Source organism: Eumetopias jubatus, unplaced genomic scaffold (assembly GCF_037043125.1).
Source record: "Eumetopias jubatus isolate StellerSeaLion01/CBP00866 unplaced genomic scaffold, mEumJub1_p1.0 scaffold_105, whole genome shotgun sequence".
Lineage (NCBI taxonomy): Eukaryota > Metazoa > Chordata > Mammalia > Carnivora > Otariidae > Eumetopias > Eumetopias jubatus.
In genome coordinates this window covers 431,365-457,845 of record NW_028274911.1, presented here as the reverse complement: position 1 = coordinate 457,845, position 26,481 = coordinate 431,365, and the positions used below count along the sequence as shown (strand labels likewise).

Sequence of the window (26,481 nt, the reverse complement as noted above, 5' to 3'; positions counted from 1 at the left end):
GTGCTGAAAGCTTTCAGGGAACAAAGTAGCACCACATAGTGCAATCCAGAGGTGCTTACACTGAGGCTGGCTCCCTGGACAGGAGTCTTATAGTACAAGTACAAGGTAACCTGAGAATCAGGCAACAGGCCCTCCCCCAGAAGACCACAGGTACAACTCACTAGCACCAAGTTTACCTATTACAGAGAACTGTAAAATTCCAGCTCTTGGGGAAGACAGTATTATATATATATAATATATTATATTTTATATTCTTTATTCATATATTTTATTCATATATATTGATATATATTGATATATATATTCATATATTTTTAAATTATTCTTTAGTCTTTCAGGTTTATGTTTCTCACCTATTTTCTTAGTTTTTGAATTCTTTTCTATTTTTAGCTTTTATTTTCAGATATTTATTTATTTATTTATTTATTGTTTCCTTTCCATTTATTTTATTTTTTTTTTGTATACACAATTTTTTTTTCTTTCTTTCCTATTTTGGGATTTAGCTTCTTTCGATACACAACAAAATACACCCAGGATCTCGTTCTTTGTTTTTTTCAGTTTTGTTCCTTGTTTTATATTTCTTAATTTGTTTCCTTTTGGTTTGTTTTCTTTTCTTTTCTTTTTGTGATTGTGTTTTCTCTTTCTTCTTTTCTTTTCTGGACATAATGATGAAATGGAGAAATTGACCCCAAAATAAACAACAGAAGGTAGTACTCACAAACACGGATTTAATCCACACAGATATATGTACATGTCAGAACTAGAACTTAGGCATGAGTATAAAATAACTACCTGGGCATGAATAAAAGCATAGAAGACACTAGAGAATCCCTTACTGTAGAAATAAAAGAACTAGAATCTAATCAGGACAAAATTAAATATGCTAGTACTGAGATGTAATCACAAATGAGGATAAACGAGGCAGAAGAGAGTGACAAAGAAGAAAAATGATGGGGATAAAAAAGCTGAGAAAAAAAGAGAAAAACAACTACTGGATCATCAGGGGAGACTTCAAGAAATCAGCAAAATCATAAAGGACAATAATATTTGAATAACAGAGGTCCCAGAAAATGAGGACAGGGGGAGGGGAGAATAAGGTTGATTTCAAAAAATTATAGTGAGAACTTCCCTAATCTGGGTAAAGAAACAGGCATTCAGTCCGGGAGGGACAGAGAAACCCCCCTCAATATCAATAAAAGTAGTTCAACTTAACATATAATAGTGAAGCCAAAAACACGTGTGACTGTGTGTGCGTTGCTTGTATGTGTGTTGGCATGTGCTTGTGTGTGTGTGCGTGTCTGTGGGTGTGGGACCAGCGGTGTATGCCTGTGTACTGATGACCGTGTGTGTTCCTTGATTGTCTGTGTGCGGTATGGACCGTGTGTGTGTGTGTGTGTGTGTGTGTGTCTGTGTGTGTCTGTGTGTCTGTGTCTGTGTGTTTTTCAGGGGCTATTTGTGTATTCTTCTGTACTGGAGACCGTTTGTGTATGTTGTGGGTGTGGGACTACATGTGCAAAAGTGTGTGTGTGGTTTGGGAATGTCAGCACATACGCCAGTGAGCCAGACACTTTGTGTGGATTGCATGTGTGTGTGTTTGCATGAGCAGGTGCGTTTGTTGTGTTGGTTCAGACCAGTGTGCGTTCCTGTGTGACGCAGACCGTGTGTTTCTGTTCCCTGTGGTTATCGTGAGGGCAAGTGTGAGTGCATGTGTCTTGGTGAGAGCTGGTTGTTTAGGCATATGTGCCTAAAACTGTGTGTATTTGTTGCACGTGTGTGTGTGTGAGTTCTAGGACAGAGGGGGCCTGTGTGATAGTGCCGCGTCATGCGTTTATGGCTGTGCCAGAGAACTTCTGTGAGTGTTGTGCATGTGTTCGCAAGCGCAGCTGTGTCTGTTTGCACGGGCAAGTGCGCATGGCTGTGTGCAGGACGCGTGTGTTTGTGTTTTATGTGATCTGACTGTGTACATGCACAGGTGTGCATGGGAGTGGATTGTGCAGCCAACATGCATGCCTGTGGGCCGCAGATCGTGTGTGTGTGTGTGTGTGTGTGTGTGTGCAGGTGCACACCTGTGTGAGACAGCGTGCATGCGGCCATATTTCCCATGTGTCTAGCCCGGTTGTGTGGGTTTGTGTCATGTGTGTGTGTATGCATGACCTTGTGTGTGAGTTTCATGTGAGTTTCGTGTCTCTGTGTGTTTCCAGTCACGTGTGATTGTGAGTGTGTGTGGCCACCGGCGCATGCCTGTGTGTGGAAACCGTATTCATGTGTGTCGTGTGTCAAGGCGTTTCCATGTGCACACATGTGTATGAGAGTGTATGTAGGTCCCGGGCAGCAAAGGAGAAGGACTGTGGGACTTCCAGCTCTGCCGATTATGAAGAAAGGGGCAAGAGGCCGAGTGCAGACACGTCCCTCAGGACACACAGGTTTCGAATGCATTCTGGGGATCGTCAGGGGTCTGTCTCCCCTGTCCTTGCAGAGACAGAAAGGTGCCAAGGCAAGGAGGGACAGGTTTTAGTTGGCAGGTGGGTGTGAGGCGCACCACCCACCTGTGCTGCTTGCATGAATGGTCCCAGGTGTGGGAAATAGCTCGGGGTTTCAGGCTGATTCCCAGGCCGCACACCTCTTGTCATGTTGCCCCTCTCATCTTCCATCCCTGGCAAGGACAATGCCAGATGTCTGTCATTGCACGAATGTCACCCAGGAGTGGGTGTGGACGTAGAAATCATCCACATGAAGGGCGAACAGATGGTAACCAAGGTCCAAGACCATGGGGGCACTTATGAATAACACTCTGGGGGAAACACTTGGAGACCCGGTCGGGGACTATGGTTGGATATAGGTGCACTCTTCCCCTGAATGAGATGGAAACACTCAGTGACTGGAAACACACAGAGACACACAACACACACACGAGCTCAAGCATACACACACACACGACACACACCCAGACCCCCGTGCTCGACACATGGACGACAAGATGGCAGCATGCACGCATGGAGACACAAACCCATGCAGACATCACCTGCTGGTCAGTGATGCCTGGAGAGACTGTCTGGCATTGGCGCCACACCAATGGCCCCAAGCCTAATTTGCTGACTCAAAACCACACTTGGGCAATCTCTCACCATATTTGTGGACCAGCTCTGCAGACATGATGGTCCCACTTGATTTTCTGCTCACGGTCTAACCCAGGGGCCGTGGGGCGAGGGAGTCGAGAGTGGATGTGTTATCCTCTGTAGGCCAGACGAGCTTGGAACATATTCCCGGGGCATTCGTGCCTTTGGGAGCATGCAACACAAGACGCTCCGTCTCTGCTGGTGAAGGTGTTCATGCTGCCTGTTGCCTGGGTGCTGTTCTCAGCTCTTGCCACCTGGTCTTCCAAAGAGTGGGCACTGAAGTCACCAAGCTGGTGGACAGAATCCACCCGCTGCCCTCTGCACAGGTTTCACCCAGGCTTCCTCTTCATGGTGGGGCATCTGATTCCACTTTGCTGTATGCAATTGGCTCCGGGAAAGGCAGGCGTCCCTCTGTCCTCCTTGCCGAACACACTGCATGTCAGTGTGACTGTGTGAAAGTGGGTTTGTGTGGGCACCCAGCTTGGCACCATTCCAAGGCTCACCGGCCTGGCTGCCGGTAAGAAAAGGGGGAGAGGGCTTTGAATTCCTGTGAAAGGAGCTGCTCAGAGATGCATCTGCATCTTTCTTCTGGAATCCTTTAGGTTCAAGAGGCCATGTGGCCAGAGGGGTCAGAGAAAGAGCCCTGGAAGAGAAAGTCAGAGAAGAGGATGGAGAGGAGAGCATGAGGAATGGACAGGCAGACCGACGGCCAAAGCACTCTTCGATGCTCTGCTCCTGACCAGCAAAGGGCACGCAATGGGACAAAATGTAGCCGCACATTTCCCCTAGCAGGCAGACCGCTTCATGGCCTCTTCTCCTGGAATCACACTATTCATACCCCAGGGCCTGGGCTGAACATTTCCAAACACATCTGACCAGCCTACCCAGTGGTGCACACAGTGTCATGAGCCTTACAGGAATCTATTCGGGAAGAATGAGGGACCGCTTCCCACTGGCAGTACAAATTCCAGGCCGACTGCGGGCCTGATGGGGCCGTGGGAACAGCTCGCGCTGGTGTTGTGGGTAGGGGTGGGTTTGCGGCAGGGGAGTGGGTGTGCGAGGGGTGTTTGGTGTGGCTGGGAGGCCGAGGCCACCCTGGAGGGGGCGCATGGTCCGGCTCCCTGGCCAGCTGTCTGGCTCCCTATGGGGCGAGGGGTGGGGCCGGGTACAGCCCCAACCACCGACTGGCCACTGGGTCGTCCCGGGGTCCAGTCAGCATCCTGGGCTTGGCCATGGGTTTCCATCCAGGCAAGGCCACGTCCTGGGAGCCCTTGCACCACCACTCAGAAGCGACCTGGCACACAACCATTGTGTGCATGCATCCCGCAGGCGCGCGGCCTCTGATAGGTGCCCGCCTCTAGGCTTGGGCGCCAAATCTCCACCTGCTGGCTGCTTGCAGAAACCCCATGCTCACACCTCCAGCTCATTCCCTCTGCTGAGACCGTGGCTCTGTGCTGAAGCTCTGCTCCATTTCCAAATGGAGAAGGAGGCATGGTCTGGGAACCCCGGGCTGCCATGGAATCCTGGACCATCTTTGTCCGCGGAGAGAGGCATGAGGAGGCGGGGGCCAATGGGGAGGCAGGCGCTGAGGCTAGGCATAGGTGCCGAAGGCCCTACATTAGGGGGTATGGCGGCACAGCCTGTGCAGAAGGGGGAGGCCCGGCAGCACATAGGTAAGTCTGGCCCGCTGAAGGTGTTGGACGTCATGGTGGAGGATATCATGGCATGGTGGAGGTTGTGGCGGCGGAAATGAGGAGGTGGGGCGAGCCAAGCAGTACGAGAAGCATCAGGAGCTGCCACTAGAAGAGCCATTGCTAGTTCCTGAGACAGCTGGGCTGCCTTGTCCCATCCAGCTCCTGTGCCGAGAATCCACCAAGTCCCTCCATGTTCCCTACCACCTCGTGGCCTCCCACAGCCACTTGGCCATTTTTGGCAATGGCACTGGGCCATAGGCTGGCATCTCCTGAGTCTCTAGGTGAGGAGGAAGGGGGATCCCATGAGGACAGAGGACACCCTCAACCCACCTTGGCTATCCTTGGTATTACGCAATTTCATGAATCCCTAACATGTTTGTGTGTGAGTGTGTGTGTGTGTGTGTGTGTGTCTGGGGCACGGCAGCTCTGTGGACATGGACCCCGCCGAGCATCAGAGTCTGGCCAACCACAAGAAGTTGAGGAGGAGTTCACCCCTGTGAGAGATGTGTGGACAAGTCTACGTGGTGCTTTGCATGCACAGGACAGAAATGGGGGCAAGGATCATCATTGGCAGCTCTGGAGAGTATCCAGCACATATCTGAAGGGACGGGAAAGGAGAGATAAACAATTTAAGAAGTGCTTTGTGTCTGTGTGTGGGTTTGTCCTTGGAGCCAGGACATGGTGAGGAGGCAGTCTACCTGGTGGGGCTCTCCAACCCATGAAGTTTGGGATTGCCTGTGTGTCGGTGTTGTTCAGCATGAGGGCAGGGCAGGGCATGGCATGGCATCAGGATACCCGAGGCACGTTCTAGGAGGAGGGCGGAAAAGGCAGACCTCTGTCCGTGTGTACCTTATTCTTCAGCGTAGGGCACAATGGGGGAACGGGGCCTGGGGAGCGGGGCCCTCGTGGTCTTGTGGCTCCTGGTCCCGGCACATTGACACTGCTTAGGGAGCTTGGCCCAACACCCTTGCTACTGGATGCAGGCCCGCACTGCTGTCATGCGATCTCATGCAAGTGTCCAGTCAGGAGCACCGCAAAACCCATGTATCCCAGGAGGACGAAGGAGGAGTCCAACCCACATGGGCCCTGTGGACCCTCATCTTCCCACGCCTAAAAACCCGTCCAGTGGGGACATTTCCAAGGACGTGTGAGGGAAGGAAGTTGTGAGTTGTGGAAGGCACTGCGGTTTTTGAGTGAGCTGTGTGTGAGGGAGGTCTGCGTTCGGCTGTGTGTGTTTGCGCTTGCGTTCGTGTGTGTGCGTGTACTTGCGCGTGCGGCCACCTGAGCATGCCTCTGTGCCAGGGATTATGTTGTTTGTGTGGTGTGTGTGAGTTTCTGTGTGCATGTGTGAGTGTGGCAAGAGTGCCTGCCTGTGGAACGGGGACCATGTGTCTTCATGTGTAACAGGATGGCATGTTTGCAGGTGCACGGGTGTGTGTACTTGCGAGGCCACATGGGTGTGCCACTGTGTCGGGACCCCGGGTGTTTATGTGTTGAATGTTTGCATGCCCACGTATGTGTTGGTGTGTGTGGCCAAGTGTGAATGCTTGTGTGTCACAGACCTTCTGAGTTGGTGGGTGTTCCCTGAGTGTGTGTTTTCACACGGATGGGTGTGTTGTGCGTGTGTGCGGCCAAGTGCACATACCAGTGTGTGGGTACCGTGTGTGTTTCTATTTCATGTACGTGCGTGTTTGCCTGTGTGCGTATGTGTGTATGTGTGTGGCCATTGTGCTTGCCTGTGTGCCAGTGATAGTTTGTGATTCCCAGGATTGTGTGTTTGTGTGTGTTTTGTGTGCACATCAGTGTGTTTTCCTGTCAAGTGTGCATGCCAGTCACTGGAGATCATATGTGTTGGGTGTGTGTTTCCTGAGGATGTCTTTGCCCACGCATGGTGGTCTGTGCTTGTGTGGCCATGTGTGAGTGCCTGTGTGCGGGGACCCTGTGTGTGTTGTGTGTTGTGTGTCTTTCCCAGTGCATGTGAACTTGTGTGTACATGAGAACAGAAATCTGCCTGGCTGAGTGTGCTAGTCCATGGTTGTATGGTGTGTGTGTGACATTCTGCGGGCCTACATATGTTTGGACATGTGCCAGAGAACTTCTGTGTGAGTGTTGAGTGTATGTGCGTTTGCATGCTCAATGGTGTCTATTGTGTGTCTGTGTTTGTAGGCCTTTCAGTGATTGTGTGTGTGTGGGTGGCGTGTGTGCGCATGTCTGTAGCCACCCGCTTATGCCTCTGTGTTGGAGACTGTGTGTGGGCTTGGTGTGTGTGTGTTGCATTAGCACTTGTGTGTGTATTTGGGTGGTCATGTGTGCACACCTGTGTGCTGAAAACTAGTGTGGCTCTCTGTGCATTGCATATATGTGTATTGACAAAGCACATGTGTGCGTGTGTGTGTCTCTCAGTGAGGGACAAGCAGTGTATGCCTGTGTAGTGAGGACCATGTGTCCTCCTTGAGTGTTTCTGTGCAGTATGCACTGTGTGTGTGTGTGTGTTTGTGTGTGTCGGTAGGTGTGTGTATGTTTTGGGGGCCAATTTTGTATTCTTCTGTACTGGAGAAGGGCTGTGTATGTTGTGGGTGTGGGATTACACGTGCACAGTGTGTTTGTGTGTGTTGGGAAGCTCACCGCACATGACTGTGAGCCAGAGAGTTTGTGTGGGGTGCGTGTGTGCATGTTCTCATGAGCACATGCATGTGTGTGTGTCGGTGCAGCCCAGTTTGCATTTCTTTGTGATGCAGAACGTGTGTTTCTGTTCCCTGTGGGTATCCTGAGGGCAGGTGTGTGTTTTGTGTCTGGGTGAGGGCCAGTTGTGTATGCCTGTGTGCCTAAGACCGTGTGTATTTGTTGCACGTGTGTCTGAGTGATTTATTGTGTGGAGGGAATGTGTGTGTTAGTGCAGGGGCAAGCGGGTATGGCTGTGACATAGACCTTGTGTAGGTGTTGTGCGTGTGTTTGTGAGCGCAGCTGAGTGTGTTTGCCCGGGCAATTGCGCATGCCGGTGTGCAGGACACGTGTGTTTTTGTATTATTAGGTCTGACTGTGTTCATGCACAGGGGTGTGTGGGAGTGGAAGTGTGAGCCAACATGCATGCCTTTTGGCCACAGATTGTGTGTGTGTTTGTGTGTGTGTGCGTGCGCACACCTGTGTGAGAGAGCGAGAGCAGTGCCGGTCTGCATGGGTTTCTGTCTCTGTGTGTGCATGCAGCCATCTTTGCCGTGCGTCTAGCCCGGGTGTGTGGGTGTGTGTCGTGTGTGTGTGTATGCATGACCTCGTGTGTGGGTTTCGTGTCTCTGTGTGTTTCCAGTCACGTGTGATTGTGAGAGTGTGTGGCCAACGGCACATGCCTCTGTGTGGAGACCGTATGCGTGTGTGTCGTGTGTCCAAGGGTTTGCATGTGCACACATGTGTATGACTGTGTGTGTGTAGACCCCAGGCAGCAAAGGAGAGGGACTGCGGGATTTCCAGCTCTGCCAAAGATGGAGAAAGGGGCAAGAGTCTCATTCCCAGGCGACTCTCCTCTTGTCCTGTGGCCCCTCTCACCTTCCCTCCCCGGCAAGGACAATGCCAGAGGCCTGTCATTGCACGAATGTCACCCGGGAGTGGGAGTAGACGTGGATAGCATCCACGTGAAGGGTGAACAGATGGTAACCATGGTCCAAGACTGTGGGGCAAATATGAAATCCACTCTGGGGGAAACGTGTGGAGACCTGGTCGGGGAATATGCCTGGATATATGTGCACGCTTCCCCCAACTGAGACGGAAACACTCAATGACTGGAAACACAGAGCGACACGCAACACACACACGAGCTCATGCATACACACACACGAGGTCATGCATACACACACACACGACATACAGCCAGACCCCCGGGCTCCACACATGGAAGAGAAGATGGCCACACACACGAATGCAGACACAAACTCATGCAGATATCACCTGCTTGTCAGTGATGCCTGGAGAGACTGGCTTGCACTGGCGTCAGACCAACGGGCCCACGCCTAATTTTTTAACTCGAAAACACGCCTGGGCATTCTCTCACCACATTTGTGGGCCAGCTCTGGGGACATGATGGCCTGACTTGGTGTTCCGCTAATGGTCTCACCCAGCTGGCCCAGACGGGGGGAGTCGAGAGTGGATGCTTTCTCCTCTGCAGGTCAGATGAGCCGGGAACCCCTTCCCAGGGCATTCGTGCCTTTGGCAGCATGCAACACAAGACGCTCCATCTCTGCTGATGTAGGTGTTCGTGCTGCCTGTCACCTGGGTGCCGTCCTCAACTCCTTGCTGCCTGGGCTTCCAATGTGTGGGCACTGAGGTCACCGAGCCGGCAGACAGCATCCACCTGCTGCCCTCTCCAAAGGGTTCACCCAGTCTTCCTGTTCAGAGTGGGGTATCTGGGTCCCCTTTGCTGTATGCTCTTGGCTCCGGGAAAGGCAGGGGTCTCTCTCTCCTCCATGCCAAACACACTGCATGTCTGTGTGTGAGCTTGGGTTTGTGTGGGCACCAGCTTGGCACCTTTCCGAGGCTCACTGGCCTGGCTGCCGGATCGAAAAGGGGGAGAGGGCTTTGAATTCCCGGGAAAGGAGCTGCACAGAGATGCATCTGCATCTTCCTTCCAAAAGCCTTTATGTTCCAGAGGCCGTGTGGCCAGAGTGCCAGAGAAAGAGCGCCGGAAGAGAATGTCAGAGAGGAGGACATAGAGGAGAGCGTGAGGGAAGGACAGGCAAATGGATGGCCAGAGCACTTTTCGTCGCTCTGTTCCTGAACAGCAAAGGGCATGCACTGGGATAAACTCTAGCCGCACCTTTCCCCCTTGCCGGCAGACGGCTTCGGGGCCTCTGTTTCCTGAAATCACACTATTGATACCCCAGGACTTGGGCTGAACTTTTCCATGCACACCCGACCAGGCTTTCCCGGGGGGCACACGGTGTCCTAAGTCTTATAGGAATCTATTCAGGAAGGGCGAGGGACAGCTTCCCATTGGCTGTAAAATACGAGGCAACTGCACGCTCGACGGGGCCGCAGGAACGGTTCACGCCAGTGTTGTTGGTGGGGGTGGGGTGGGTGTTCGGCATGGGAGTGGGTGAGCGAAGGGTGTTTGTTGCGGCTGGGACCCCAAGGCTTCCCCGGAATGGGCACGCGGTCGGGCTCCCTTCCTGGCTGTCTGGCTCCCACTGGGGCGAGGTGCAGGCCCGGCTAAAGCCACGACAACCGCCTCGCCACTGGGTTATCCCGGGGTCAATTCAGCATCCTGGCCTTGGGCATGGGATTCCATCCAGGCAAGGCCGAGTCCCAGGAGCCCACGCCCCCTTGACCCAGAAGCCACCTGGCACCAAACCACTTTGTGCATGCATCCCGCAGGCACGCGGTCTCTTATAGGTGCCTGCCTCTAGGCCTGGGCGCCAAATCTCCACCTGCCGACAGCTTGAGGAAGACACGTGCTCACACCTCCAGCTCATTCCCTCTGTTTATGCCGCGGCTCATTGCCGAGGCTCAGCTCCATGTCCAAATGGAGAGTGAGGTGTGGTCCGGGGAACCCCGGGCTGCCCCGGAATCCTGGACCACCTTAGTCCGCAGAGGGTGTCATGAGGAGGCGGGGGCCAATGGGGACGCAGGCACCAGAGGTGAGGTGAGGGTGCCGAAGGCCCTACGTTAGGAGGAATGGCAGCACAGGCTGTGAAGGGGGGTGAGGCCCAGCAGTGCAGAGGTGAGTCTGGCCGGGGGAGGAGTTGGTCATCGTGGTGGAGGATATGGCAGTGGTGGAGGTCCTGTTGCCAGGAGACAAGGAGGTGCCGCAACCCGAGCAGGACAAGAAGCTATAGGAGCTGCCGCAGGAAGAGCCAGTGCTGGGTCCCAAGACATCGGGGGCCCCACTTGTCATGCTGGAGGTCGTTCAGTTAGCGCTAGTCTCAGTGGACGCCCAAGCTACCAGGGACTATTTAAGGCTCAAGCAGAGGATGAATCAGAGGCGGAGTTCTTATCTGGCTTGCCGGAGGGCCATCATCTGGTGCATCCCTGGCTTCTGGGCCCAGGCTGTATCCTTCCTCTGGCTGGTGGGGTTTGGCTGGAACACTGGGAGGAGGGCAGCAGCAGAGCCACGGCCAGGGCCATGAGTGCTGGGGTGAAGGGATCTTCCCTCAAACGCCCAGGGTGGAGTGGGACCCCATTCCCTCTATGCACTGCATAGGCAGTGGCAAGGTTCAGGGCAGGGCGGGGGTGAAAACACAGGGGCTGGGACCTGTCCCAATGTGTCTGAGCAGAAGCTTTGGGCCAAAGCCTTGGGCCTGCCGTACTCCCAACAGCCTTGCGGGCATCAGGGAACAGGGGACAAAACTATACGACAAGTAGTGGAGCCCAAAAAACCCTTGACTCAGAGCAGATATTGGAAGGAAAAGATTGCTGGGTACATGGGGCAGACAGAGAGGCTGCCCACCCCCCTTCCCTGTCCTTCAGAGCCTACGTGGTTCTCCAAAGGGTTCAGGGCAGACCCACAGTCTCATCCGCTCGTGGGTTGCAAGCCATTCAGCGGGCCGCCTCGCTTCAGCAGACCGCGTAACCTCAGACACGGCGCAGCGGCGGTGCTGCAAACTCTGTCTCCACAAGCCCCACACAGCCGGGTCGAGGCCCCAGGCCCAGGCACCTACAAGCACCTTTCCTCCCTGCCTGTCTCTCCCCCTCTGGGTCCTCGCCCGCCCCCTCACTCTGTCCTCTCTGCCCTCCCTCTGTGTCCCTTCCTCCCGGTGTGCGGTCTCTCTGTCCCTGTCTCTCTTTTCTTTTCCCTCCTGCTCCTACCTACACCTTTCCCTCCCTCACTCGCTGACTCTGCCAGGACCACCCATTGCGCCGTGCGTGACCCGCCAGGCTCCAGGTGAGCCGAGCGGCCCCCTTCTGGGCAGAGGGCGCCCTTCAAACCATGGGGCTTCAGGCAAACACACAAGAAAACACAGCCGTCAGCGTGGGATGGAGCACATCCAGGCATCCAAAGCTCTGACTGCCTGCAGGCCACACGCACAGGCCAGGGAACCATGGGAACGGAGAGCAATCAGGCCCTTGGCCTTGCCCTCTTGGGCGCAGGCTTCCTCTGAGGTGCTGGAAGCCAAGGGACTCCCCTGGGTGGAGCAGGTGGGAAGAAAGGGCAGGAACTGACGAGGATGGGAAGGCGGCAGTGCCTGATGTTTCTGCACTTTTGCATGTTCAGGACGCTTGCTCTCAGCCAGGAAGTCCTGGGTTGCTCCTGGCTCTCCTTCCGTAGCACATGCTGGCGAGGCTCCTTGACGCAAGGCAGATCCTGAATCACCCCAAGATATCAGCCGTGACGGGTGACCACGACAAGAGACATGCTCAGCTACATGACCAATTTGGAGGTCAGTCCTGGGAGACGGAGACTTGGGGGGCCCGTTGGGAGCAGGGTTTGGGCAGGAGGAGGCCTGGCAAAGTGGTTCAGTGCTGCAGCCAGGCAAGCAGCTCGGGACACCTAGAAGATGTGTTCTCCCTTCCCCTCCTATTTCTTCGGTGGGGCAGGTGGAGGAATTGTGCTATCCCAAGTACTGCTGCAGGTTGATGTTTTTCTTTGGGAGCAAACCCTACTTCCAGAACAAAGTGATCGTTAAGGATTATCAGCTTAGGTTTGCCATTAAGAGTGGGCTTGAGCTTCAAGGATGCTGGGGGGCAGGCAGGGGGGCACTTGGGATCGGGAGGGGAGGTGCGCGGGGTCCCCATCATGGGGGCGGGACCTGACTCAGGATGGAGAGAGGCTGGGAGGTTGAGGGGGAGAGATGGTGAGAGGGCGTGAGTCCTAGGCCGGGGACAGCTGCCTCGAAATTTTCCCGTCCTCTAGGATAGAGGGCATCTCATTCTACTCCAGTCCCAGAGTTCTGTGACTATGAACATGGAGCTGCCAGCCGCAGGCACGATATCACCAGCCTAACTTCTTCAACTCGTTGTGTGACCCCAGCTGCCCGGGTCTAACAGGATCACCGAGGTGGGGCCCCTGCAGCCTTCGTCAGCAGAGGTGATGCCTGAGCCCCAGCTGCTTGGGAATGGGGCCTGGGTCCCGTGCTCAGCTGGCCTGTTTCCCCTACCAGGTCGTCAGGGAGGACCTGTGGCAAAATCCCCTGCAGTACTACCTGAGGCAGGAAGGCAGCTGAAGGGAATGAACTGAGAAGAGGGTCTGTTGATGAAGAGCCAGGGTGCTGTGTCCTGATGTGTGTGTGTGTGTGTGGAAGGTCCCGGGGGACAGGCAGATTAGCGGTGGGGAAACTGAGGCTCAGAGGAGACTGGGCCCCAGCTGGCCCAGGTAGCAGTGGGAAGGGTGGAAGGGAAACTGGGGGAACTCAGAGCACACATCCGGGGGGTGCTTCCATGCGGGCAAGTTTTGTCCCACCAGGCTGGAAGCCTTACTCTGAAGCTGTGGCAAATTGATGAACTGTGGCAGAACAGAAGTCCTCAATAAAATCAACAAAAGTAGACCGACACCAAGATATACTGTAGTTAAACTAGCAAAATACAGTGACAAGACAAAATTTTGAAAGCAACAAGACAAAAGAAGACAGTTACATACAAGGAAAAATGCATAAGAATAAGAGTGGATTTCCAGCAGGAAGGAGTTGCATGATATTTTCAAAGTGCTAAATGTGGAAAATCTGCAGCCAAGAATACTCTATCTAGCAAGGCTATCCTCAGAACAAAAGGAAAAAATAGAGTTTTCCAGGCAAAATACAGCTAAAGGCGTTGATGACCCGTAAACGAGTTCTACAAGTAATATTGAAAGGGGACTCTTTGAGTGGAAACAGGAGACCAAAATTATGAAGGTAGGAAACATAAAAGCAGTAAAATTAACACTTCTATAAAATGTCATGCAAGGAACTAAGAAAATAAAAGGATTTAAAATATGATAGCAGGGCGCCTGGGTGGCTCAGTTTGTTAAGCGACTGCCTTCAGCTCAGGTCATGATCCTCGAGTTGGGGATCGAGTCCCGCATTGGGCTCCCTGCTCGGCAGGGAATGTGTTTCTCCCTCTGACCCTCTTCTGTCGTGCTATCTCTCATTCTCTTTCTCTCAAATAAATAAATACAATCTTTAAAAAATAAAAAAAATATGACACCGTATGGGGACTGGGTGGCTCATTTGGTTAAGCCCCTTGATTTTGCCCTGGTTTATGATCTCAGGGTTTTGAGTTTGAACTCAAGTCCAGCTCCATGTTGGGCATAGAGTCTGTTTAAAATTCTCACTCTCCCTTTCCCCCGTCCCTCCCCTCCCCTCTTGCTCATGCTTTCTCAAAAAATAAACAAATAGATAAATAAATAGATAGATAAATAACAGCAGATATGAAAATGAGAGGAGGAAAGGAGTAAAGAATGGTTTCAAGCTTAAATGTTCAAAAACTTAATATAGACTGCTATATGTAGAAGATGTTATATACAAACCTAATGGTAACTACAAATCAAAGCCACTAATAAATATGCAAAGAATAAAGAGAAAATAACCCAGGTATATCACTAAAGAAAATCAGCAAACCATTAAAGGAAGACAAGAACGTACCAAAGAAAATCTTCATAAACAACCACAAAACAAATACACTGATATGTATTTATCAATAATTATGTTGAATGTAAATGGACTGACTATTCGAATTGGAAGACAAAGAGTGACACAATGGTTGTGTCCTTCCATGGGGAAGACCCATCTGTATGCTGTCTATAATAGACTCATTTGAGACCTAAAGACACCTGCAGATTAAAATGAGGGGACGGAAAACTTTTATCATGCAAATGGGTATAAAAAGAAAGCCGGAGTGGCAATACTTTTATTGTACAAACTAGATTTTAGATTTTTTAAATTTTTTTTTATTTGACAGAGAGAGAGAGAGCACAAGCAGGGGGAGTGGCCGGCAGAGGCAGAGGGAGAAGCAGTCTCCCCACGGAGCAGGGGGAGCCCAATGTGGGATTCCATCCCAGGACCCCGGATCCCAGGATCATGACCTGAGCTGAAGGCAGTCGCCAAACCAACTGAGCCACCCAGGCACCCCAAACTAGATTTTAAAACAAAGACTATTAACAAGAGACAAAGAAGAGCACTATATAATCATAAACGGGACAATCCAACAAGAAGATCTAATACTTGTAAATATTTTTACACCCAACATGGGAGCACCGAAATACATAAAGCTGTTAATAACATTAAGGAATTCATTGGTAATAAAACAATAATAGTAGGGGAATTTACCACCACACTTACATCAATGGACAGATCATCCAAACAGAAAATCAACAAGGAAACAGGGCTTTAAATGACATAATGGACCAGATAAACTTAACAAATATAATCATGACATTCCAACCTAAAAGAGCAAAGGACACATTCTTTTTAAGGGCACATGGGTCATTCTCCAGAATAGATCACAAGTAAGCCCACAAAACAGGCCTCAAGAAATTCAAGATGGAAGTCATACCATGCATTTTTTCTGACCACAATGCTATAAAATGAGAAGTTAACCACAAGAAAAAAAATCTGGAAAGACCACAAATACATGGAAGTTAAACTAAATATAAAGAATGAATGAGTGAACCAGGAAATCAGAGAAGGAATAAAAAATACATAGAAACAAATGAAAACGAAAACACAACTGTCCAAAACTGTTGAGTTTCATCAGAAGTGGTGCTAAGAGGGAAGTACATAGCAATACATACCTAGTTCAACCAGCAAGAAAGGTCTCAAATAACCTCACCTTACACCTAAAGGAGCTAGAGAAAGAACAATAATCAAGGCCTAAAACCAGGAGAAGGAAGGAAATTATAAACATGAAAGCAGAAATAAATGATATAGAAACTATAAACAACAACAACAGAACAGATCAATTAAACCAAGAGCTGGTTCTCTGAAAAATACTAATAAAATTGATAAGCCTCCAGGCTATTTATCAAGAAGAAAAGAGGAAGGACTAAAATAAATAAAATTACAAATGAGAGAGAAATAACAACCAACACCACAAAAATACAAAGAGATATACAAATAATTATAAAAAATATGAGAAACTATATGCTAACAAGCTGGACAACCTGGAAGAAATTGGTAAATTCCTAGAAACAGGAAGAAATAGAAAATATGAAAAGATTGATTACAAACTTATACATTGAATCAGTAATAATAATGAAAAAAAAAACTGCCAAAGTCCAGGACGAGATGGCTCCCCAGATGAATTCTACCAAGCATTCAGAGTTAATACCTATTCTTCTCAAACTATTCCAAAAAAACAGAAAAGGAAGGATTACCTCCAAGTCCATTCTATGAGGAGAGAATTACTCTAAAATCAAAACCAGAGAAACACTCCACTAAAAACACAATAGGCCAATATCTGATGAACATGGATGGAAAAATTCCTGATAAAATACTAGCAAATCAAATAGAACAATACATTAAATAAACCATTCACCCACTCAAATGGGATTTATTCCTGAGTTGTAGGTGGTTCAATTATCACACATCAATGTGTGATATACCATCAATCAAAGGATGAAACCATATGATTATTTCAAGAGACACAGATAAAGCATTTGACAAAGTACAATAACCATTCATGATAAAAATCCTCAACAAGGTAGATTTAGAAGGAACATACTGCAACAAAATAAAGGCCATATATGAAAACCCCAGATAACATCAACCACAATGGCAAGAAACAGAGCTCTTTCCCTATTTAGGAAAAAAGAAAAAGGATGTCCACTCTTACCACTGTTATTAATCATAGTATTAGAAGTCCTAGCCCCGGCAATCAGACAAGCACTAGAATCAAAGGCATCCAGTCAGCAAGAAAGAAGCAAAACATTCACTACCTGCAGATGACATGACACTACATACAGAAAACTGACAAGACGCCAACAAAAATTCAGGTAGAACTGATAAAGTCAAGTCGCAGGATACAAAGTAAATGTGCAGGAATCTGTTACATTTCTATACACCAATTAATGAGCAGCAAAAAGAGAAATTAAGAAAGCAATCCCATTTACAGTTTTACCAAAAACAATAAGATATCTAGGAATAAATCTAACCAGAGGGTTGAAAGACCTGTACTCTGAACTGTAAAACACGGATGAAAGAATTTGTAGAGCACACAAAAAATGATGAACATCCTACAGTCATGCACTGGAAGAAAAATTACTGTGAAAATGTCTCTAACCCACAACAATCTACAAATTTAATGTAATCCTATCAAAATACCACCAGGGTTTTTCATAGAGCTAGAAAAATCCAAAAATTTGTTTGGAACCAGAGAAGAACTTTGTTTTTAAATTATTTTACATATATATTTTTATTATTATGTTCAGTTAGTGAACATATACAGAAGAGCTTTAATTGTCAAAGCAATGTTGAAAAAGAAAAGCTAAGCTGGAAGCAGTACATCTAGTCTTCAAGTTATATTACAAAGCTGTAGTGATAAAAACAGTATGGCATTGGTACAGACTATACAGATACATAACACACAAAAATAGATCAATGAAACAGAATAGAAAATCCAGAAATAAACACACAATTTTGTGGTCAACTAATCTTTGACAAAGCAGAAAAGAATATCCAATGGGGAACAGACAGTCTCTTCAACAAATGGTGTTGGGAAAACTGGACAGCCACATGCAGAAGAATGAAACTGGACCACTTTCTTACAGCATACACAAAAATAAACTCAAAATGGATTAAATGTGAAAGCTGAAACCATTAAAATCCTAGAAGAGAGCACAGATAGTAACTTCTGTTGACATAAGCCACAGCAACTTCTTACTAGACACATCTCCTGAGGCAAAGGAAACATAAGCAAAATTTAACTATGGGGACTTCATCAGGATAAAAGATTCTGTACAGAAAAGGAAACAATCAACAAAACTAAAAGGCAGCCTGCAGAATGGGGAAAGATATTTGTAAACAATATATGTGCTAAAAGGTTAGTATCAAAAATATAAAAAGCATTTGTTAAACTCAACACCCATAAGCCAAAAACCCAGTTAGGAAATTTTCAGAAGATATGAACAGATATTTCTGCAAAGAAGACATCCAAATGGACAACAGACACATGAAAAGATGCTCAACATCACTCATCATCAAGGAACTACAAATCAAAACCACCATGAGTTATCACCCCACACTAGTCAGAATGGCTAAAATTAAAAAAAAAAAGAAGAAACAACAGATGTTGGCAAAGATGCAGAGAGGAACCCTCTTGCACTGTTGGTGGGAATAAGAACTGGTGCAGCCACTCTGGAGAACAGTATGGAGGTTCCTCAAGACATTAAAAGTAAAACTGCACTATGACCCAGCATTTGCAGTACCAGATATTTACCCTCAGAATAAACAATACTGATTCAGAGGGGTACATGCTCCCTGATGTTTATAGTAGCAATGTCCACAATAGCCAAGATATGGAAGCAGCCCATCGACAGATGAATGGATAAAGAAATGTGGTACATATATACATTGGAATATTACTCAGCCGTCAGAAAGGAATGAAATCTTGCCATTTGCAATGACAAGGATGGAACTAGAAGGTATTATTCTAAGCAAAATATGTCATTCAGAGAAAGACAAATACCATATAATTCACTCACATTTGAAATTTAAAAAAAACTAAAAAAAAAAGAGATGAGCAAAGGGGAAAAAAAGAGAGGCAAACCAAGAAACAGACTGTTAATTCTAGAGAACAAACTGATGGTTACCAAGGGGAACTCGGTGGAGGATGGGTGAAACAGGTGATGGGAATGAAGCAATGCACTTGTTGTGATGAGCACATGGTGTTGTATGGAAGTGCAGAATCGCTATATTGTACACCTGAAAGTAATATTACCATGTATGCTAACTGGAATTTAAATAACAACTTTAAAAAATTAAACCTTAGTGTGATGTGCAGTTGTTAATTTAAATATGATTTTCAGGTTTGCCACTTAGGAAAGTGAAGTTTAGAGTTTGTCATAAAAGTTTTGAGTTGAAGTAATACATATATAAATTGAAATATGGTAGAGATAAGAAGATAAGAAGTTCTTTGCTCAGATATTTCAAAGTCCTCATCACTTTGACAATTAACACAGTGTAATTCCCTGGAGAGTCTAGATTCTGTCCTCACCTATTCTCTTCCCTTATTCTTTTTATACATCTTATCTCTACCATTATTTCAATTTATATATGTATTAACTACTATTAGTCAACTCAAAACTTTTGTGACAAACTCTAAACTTCACTTTCCTAAGTGCAAACCTGAAAATCATAAAGTAACAACTACACATCAGAGTACGGTTTAATATTTTTAAGTTGTTATTTAAATTCCAGTTAGCATACATGATAATAGTATTTCCAGTTGTACGGTATAGAGATTCTACACTTCCATACAACACCATGTGCTCATCACAAGTGCTTTAGAGGGTAGGAATTGGGGGGATGGGTTATTAATACCCTGGTGGTGGGTATTAAGGAGAGCATAATGAAAGGAGCACTGGTTGTTATACGCCAACAATAAATCATGGAACACTACATCAAAAGCTAATGATGTGATGTATGGTGAGTAACATAACATAATAAAATAATTTTTAAGAAAAAACTTAAAAAAAGCATCCATTACTATGGATATGACAGTATGAACATGATAAATAGGATTAATTAGGTGAAAATATAATATGAAGTAATATGATTGTGTTAGAAATAAATTTCTAAGGAAAGAAAAGTGAGGTTGTCACTGATGATAGTATGACAGATTTCATAATAGTAAGGAAAAGAAAGATGGTCACAATGTAACAGATTTCAGTAGAGCATATTAGAGAAATTTTTATATATATTTCTACCAAGAAAGTATATTCTCAACTTAAAAATCTGACATTACTTTTGTTAAGATTCTGTGGTAGTAAAGAAGTTCTTGTTAGAAGAATAAAAAGTTTGAGTGTCTATGCTAACCTTGTTCCCTCTTTCTATTCTGATAATGTGATTAAACTATTCTGGTTCTATGGGTATCACAGTAATTAAGAAAATTATTATAATCATGTCACCTGTATCAGAAAGAAATATGGCAGTTATATAATACACCAAGGATGAAATACCTTTGGAAGTCCTAAGGTTAATGATTCCTATTATTTGGTATTAAAAACTCATGCATTTCTCTGGAAAAAACTCTCCCCCTCCTTTTCTATTTCCATTATCATTTTCTCTTCATTTCTTTTCATACCTCCCTGACTACCATTTTCCTGGGCCTTACACTGAGGCTGTGGCAGAGAGATGAACTCTGGCGGAACAGAAGCAGGAATGGCAGTAAAAGCTGAGTTGTTTGTAAAGGTAGAGACTGAAAGGGAGATGGAAGCAGAGGTAGTCATGGCCCCTTGCTGGGACCCTGGTGCATGGCTGGGCCGTGTGACTCCCTGAAGCCAAAAAAGGAAAGGTCTCCCTTGGCTGAAGACGTAGGGCTTTGTGCAATGTTCATCAAAGTGACTCAAAATTCCCACTTGCACCCATGTGTCCTTTTGTTGTAGATGGCATACCAGAGGTGCCCCTAAGTCACCCTGCAAGAAACAAAGAGCAAAATGTCCATGTGCACTTTAAAGGAGGCTAGGAAGTAACTTCTGGTTTTGAAGAAGTAACTTTTGCTTTCCACACCCCTCAGCTGTATCACCTTACAGCCAGTCTCGCCAAGAGCTTGCTTGGCTTCCACACAGAAAGTGAACTCATTCAGCTTGGGCCAAACCTGGGCACATGTGCTGACTTGCAGTATTTTTAGATGCCTTTTCTGCAGAATTCCAGGACTTCCTAGTGGAAAAAAGAGAACAGAGAGGATTTTAGGTTTACCCTAGTTAGAGGGAGAAAAATGGCTGAAGGAAAAGATAATCACAAACCTTCTATTACATGAAAGCATACTACTCCTTCTTTTCAAATATATCATACTTATGCTCATGTAAATATGCTGCATTACTCACCTCTCATGAGGGACCAACTGGGTAGCCAGCAGTCATACAGCTGTATATTTTTCTCTTGCTCCAGGTTCTCCTCTAGACAGATAGGAAGCACCAAGGGTTGAAAATGTAGGGGCTGTTTCAGGAAGATCAGCCCAGGACCCAAAGTTCCCTTGGGACCTAGGTAGGGCATGGCACGGGGAATGCCTACTGTTTGAGCTTGAGCAGGCTCCTGAAGATCAGTAAGCCCCACTTGGACCAGGGCTAGTGCTTCTGAGTTCTTTCTGGGAGGGAAATTTTTCAAGCATTTTATTATTACATATTTCAAAGTGGAAAAGAACTCTAGAGTTAACATGAATAACATAAAGTCCAGGTGAGCATGAAAGTACTACTATTCCCTTTACTACTTCTGTCTTATTAGGAACACTGTGTTTAGACACCTTCAGAAATGAGGAGGTAAGTTTTACAATGGAAACCATTTCTTTGTGGAAAATTCCTAACTTAAATTATTAGGCATCCTAATTTTTATCTTTTAACACTTAGTGAAATACACCAAAAACTAATGATGTACAGTATGGGGACTAATATAACATAATAAGAAACACTTTGTGAAATACATTTTGAAAGTTAGGAGTTGAAATATTGTATAGGAATAATGTAAATAACTTTGGACAGTTATTCCCTTTCTGGGGGCTTTGTTTTCCTTGTTTGTCCAAAGACTTACTTCACTATGCTAAAAGAAGAAATAAATCTATGCTCAAAAGGATATTTTTCAAAGAGTTATAATTCTTCTACAGATCCATATATTTAAGAGATAACATGGTTGAAGTCAGAAAATAGAAAACTGTGAACCGTACTACTTAAACTTCCCATCATTTTGTTATAGGTAAAATTATACAAAAATAGGGCATCTTTTTACAGTTCTATTGATTTGGATCCTGAAATTATCTCTGAAAAACAGGTAAAGCACCGATTTATGGATACTTGAGATATGACAAGATAAAAGAAGAGATGCTTTCTCTTTAGTTAAGAAAATGTATCAGATGTGACTACTGCAGGAAGATACACAAAATTTGATTTCTGTAACAAAGAATATGTACCGTCTTTAAAGAATCTTGAAATGACATACTCAGACTGACATGAAATTTGCACATCTAGCTGAGGTAAGGATCCACTGTTCATTCAGTACAGAGCCAGCACAGAAACGGGAGAAAGAGAGTTGCACGGAAACCATCCAAGGAAATTCACCCATGTCTGCCTCCCAGCAGTTGGGACAGTGGGGCACAAGGCCAGGTCGTAATCCACACTCTGCAGAAGGAATCCATATTTTCAATAGGTGAAGGAAGTATTATTACCTCCTTTACCTGAACAGTTTGATTTCCTATTTTTTACTTTATCAAAGTGCTTGTAAATTTCCAACTTTAGGAAAGTGCTTGGAAATATAAATTTTAACCCTATATAGTTGGGTATGGGAACAGAGATTGTCTGAATACACCTCTCTGAAAATAACATATGTCTATTCACTCCTCAAATAGAACAGTAATCCATTTCTAAGCACTAAAAGCATTTTTATAATATGCTCTGAAAGGAACTATACTTATAAAAAACTGTTTCTAGCAAAAATTAGTCTTCTCTGAATATGTAGACATCTGTTAACATTTTGTTATCCATTCCCCATTCTCTGATTTAAATAATGGTTTGAATTGTGTCCTGCCCATGTATGAGGGCATGACTTCTGACCTATAGAGAAACTCTTGTACTAGGCTCTAACAAAGACCTTGGTTCTTAGGATAATAACTCAAATAGATGACCACACTGAACTTGCCTGTGGCTTCATGAGAAATAGCAGCTGTCTTGAAGAGCCAGAAAGCCTGGACACTCCCTTTCCAGGCCACACCTAGGTGACACTCAGCCAAAGAAACGTTGAGTTGTGAATACTTGAGAGGATCTTGTTCAGGCTGATGAGACTTGGTTCCAGATTGAGACCCAGGCATCAGAGAAGGTTCTTTTCTTAAAAGGGTGGCTGGAGCAGCAAGCAGATATGAAAAAGTATGAGAAAGAATGTTCTCTTCAGTAAATTTTAAGGAAGACAATTCCTTGACAGAGCTATCAGAAGAGGAGGCTAAGGCAGGAGAACAGGAGAGAAGGCTGCTGGAGAAAGAATGGAGCAAGAAGGGAAAATATAGAATAAAGGCAATATACAAGAAGAAATGACCAAATAGGAATGGGGCAATGCACATGGTGATGGGAGAGAACAAGGAATAAGAAAGGAAAATGATGGAGAGAGGGGGCTAAGAGATGTAGATGCTACACCAGGGCTTCCATTTGTTTTTGTAATTTGTAATTTGACAAACTTCGGGTAATGGTCTTTCAGGGAGCCAAGTACTTGCAAGGGGAAGAAAGGGAATGTTTGTGAGCTCACTCAAATGGAGAGAATTGATTTGATATTGGCTTTCTGTTTTACCTATCTCAGTTGACAAAGCTATAAAATACTGATGTGGGGAAGGAATTAATTCTATTGGTTAAAAAAGGTACATGTTTAGACCAGGAACTGAAATGGCTAGTTAAGGGAGTTGCTCTATCTGGCTCAACCTCAGAAGGAACAAATGATATAATTCTATCAGCTTTATAATGCCTGTCAGGCCTGATTTCTACTTCAGTATGGATCCATATTCTGACTTTGTCATGTTTATGAATAGCAAATGATGCAATCATACCAGTTTCAGGGTGGGCCCAGGATCTCACTGCTTGGGTTTCAGGACAGATCCAAGGGTGAAACATACCAATTTCAGGCTGCAACCCGGAGCTGAAGATCTGAGATTCGGAAATGTTCGATGGTCTGACTTTATTCATTTGAATGTAGAACCAAGATCTAAGTGCATCAGGTTCTAGCTTCATCCAGGGTCTGACTGTTTGGATTCTTGAGTAGGGTTGATTCACAGTACCTCTTTGCTAAATCGAGGGGTGATTTATACTGTCAGCCTCATTCCAGGGACTGACAGATTGGGAGTCAGATTTAATCCAGAGTTGAACTGTATCACTTTGAGTCTGTAACCAAGATGTAATTGTATCAAGTTCCAATGAAGTTGGAGGTTTTACTACTTGCCCCTCTGTCTGGTTCCAAATTTGGATTGTTTCAGCTTCAGGTTGAGTCCATGATCTAATTTTATTGGCTTCAGGCAGGTTCCAAGGTTTTATTGAATCCAGTTTAGTCTGGAACCAGTGTCTTATTACTGTATCAGCTTCTAACTGGGTCAGGGAGTATATTTCTATATTTTCCGACTGGGTCCATGATCTAATTGTAGCAGTTTCAACCTGCATCCATGGTTGTACTATACTGATTTCAAGCTTGGTCCAGGATCTGACTGTACTAGTTTCATACTGAGTCCAAGAGCTACTTATACCATTTTGGGTCCCAGAAGATGTCATTTGAGATTCAAGCTGGAACCAAGGCCTAATTGCATCATTTTGAGTCAGGTACCAAAATGTGCCTGTATTTCATTCAGTCCAGATTCTGTCTTACTGAGACTCAGGCTCGGTCCAGGGTGTGACTGTAATGCTTTTAGACTGGATCCAGAGGTTGAATATACTAGCTTCAATCTGAATCCATGGTCGCAAGGCACCTCCAGAAAGGGTCCAGGTTCTTACTTTGTCTTTTTCAGACATTTTCCAGGGGTGGGATATACCAGTTTTTGTTGGAATCCATGATATGACTGTAGGAGTTTCATGTTGGGCCAAGGGCTCAAATCTATCAGTTTCAAACTGGGCCCAAGTTCCCACTGTTTTAAGTTCTGAGTGGGCCAAGGTATTTACTCTTTCTGTTTCAGCTATAAACCAATATCTGCTAATATCAGTTTTAGATAGGGGTAAGAGTCTGGCTGCTTGAGACAAAGGCACTCTCCATGATACCAGTGTTTCAATTCAGGCAAATGTCATGTATTAACATTATTAATTCCAGGATATGTGGACAAAAGAGATGCCTGGTTTTCTCCTGAATCAAGGATTCAGTAGGATCACTTTGAGGATGCAATGAAATACTGAATATACCAGCTTCAAGCAGTATCCATGATTTCTTAGACTCAGATATAAGTACAGTCCAAAATATGACCGTATCAGTTATACTCGGTATATAAGAATTTACCGCTTGATATTCAGACTGAGTCCAGGATATAATTGTGGACATTGCAGAATGTGTCCAGGTTTTTACTAATGAACATTCCTTATGAGTCCATATTCTCACTGTAGAAGCTTTAGTGTCTGTCAAAGTATTTAGAGAAGAGGTAGCCTGGGTCCATGTTGTGACGGTAGAAACAAGCATCACTGTACAGGGATTTACTGCTGGAAACACACCTTGATTCCATGACATGACTCTGGAAGCAAGAGCCTCTGTCCAGGGATTTACTGCTGGAGGTACAGCTTGAGTCCATGATGTGACTCTGGATATATCATTGTCTGTCCAGGAATTTACTGCTGGAGGTCCAGCTTGGGTCCATGAAGTGATTCTGGATACACCAGCCTCTGTCCAGGGATTTATTCCTGGAGGTACAGGATGGGTCCATGGCATGACTCTGGATGCAGCAGCCTCTGTCCAGGGATTTACTGCTGGAAGAGCAACTTGGGCCCATGGTATGACTCTGGAAGTGACAGCCTCTGTCAAGGCATTTATTGTAGGAGGTACAGCTTGGGCCCATGGAGTGATGCTGGAAGTGACAGCCTCCGTCCAGGATGGTACTGCTTGGGTCCATGGAGTGACTCTGGTTGCACCAGGCTCTGTCCAGGGATTTACTGCTGGAGGTACAGCTTGAGTCCATGATGTGACTCTGGATATATACTCCAGGGCCTGGGCTGAACATTTCCACGCACACCCGGCCAGCCTTCCCGGTGATACACACAGTGTCCTGAGTCTTACAGGAGTCTATTCTAGAAGGGCGAGGGACAGCTTCCCATTGGTGGTACAAATACCGGGCGGATAGCGCAACCGACCGGCCCATGGGAACAGTTCGCGCCGGCCTTGTGGTTGGGGGTGGGGTTGCGGCATGGGAGTGGCTGTGTGAGAGTTGTTCGGTGTGGCTGGAAGGCCGAGGCCACCTAGAGGGGTGCACAGTCGGGCTCCCTGGCTGGCTGGCTGGCTCCCGCTTGGGCAAGGGGTGGGGCCGGTTATGGCCACAACCACCTCCTTGCCACTGCTTGGTCCCGGAGTCCACTCAGCAGCCTGAGCTTGGCCATGGGGTTCCATCCAGCCAAGGCCACATCCCGGGAGCCCATGCCCCCGTCACCCAGAAGCGACCTGGGAACAAACCATTTGTACATGCATCCCGCAGGCATGCAGCCTCTGATAGGAGCCCGCCTCAAGGCCTGGGCGCCAAATTACCACCTGCCGGCTGCTTGCAGAACCCGCGTGCTCACACTTCCAGCTCATTCCCTCTGCAGAGACCGCGGCTTGGTGCCGAGGCTCGGGTCCCCGTCCAAATAGAGAGCGAGGCATGGACTGGGGAACCCTGGGCCGCCCCAGAATCCTGGACCACTTTAGTCCACGGAGAGTGTCGTGAGGAGGTGGGGGCCGATGGGGAGGCAGGCACCTGAGGCGAGACGCGCGTGCCAAAGGCCCTATGTTAGGGGGGATGGCGGCAAATCTGTGCAGGAGGGTGAGGCCCGGCAGCGCAGCGGCGAGTCCAGCCCGGGGGAGGAGTTGGTCGTCGTGGTGGAGGATATCATGGCGGTGGTGTAGGTCTTGGTGGCAGAAGACGAGGAGGCGGCA

General features: G+C 46.8%; 1 protein-coding gene across 1 annotated transcript in view; it reads right to left on the bottom strand.

Annotated features, from left to right (window-relative positions):
• Positions 1–21,957, bottom strand: part of LOC148161648 (serine protease 53-like) — a 41,922-nt gene extending 19,965 nt beyond the window's left edge. Inside the window, exons 1-3 of the mRNA XM_088020678.1 lie at positions 21,863–21,957; positions 20,748–21,007; positions 20,447–20,580 (exon numbers count right to left, since the gene is read on the bottom strand). Of these exons, the coding sequence (XP_087876804.1) occupies positions 20,447–20,580; positions 20,748–21,007; positions 21,863–21,957 (489 nt within the window). The remainder of the gene's footprint in view (positions 1–20,446; positions 20,581–20,747; positions 21,008–21,862) is intronic.
• Between the last annotated feature and the right edge of the window lie 4,524 nt (positions 21,958–26,481).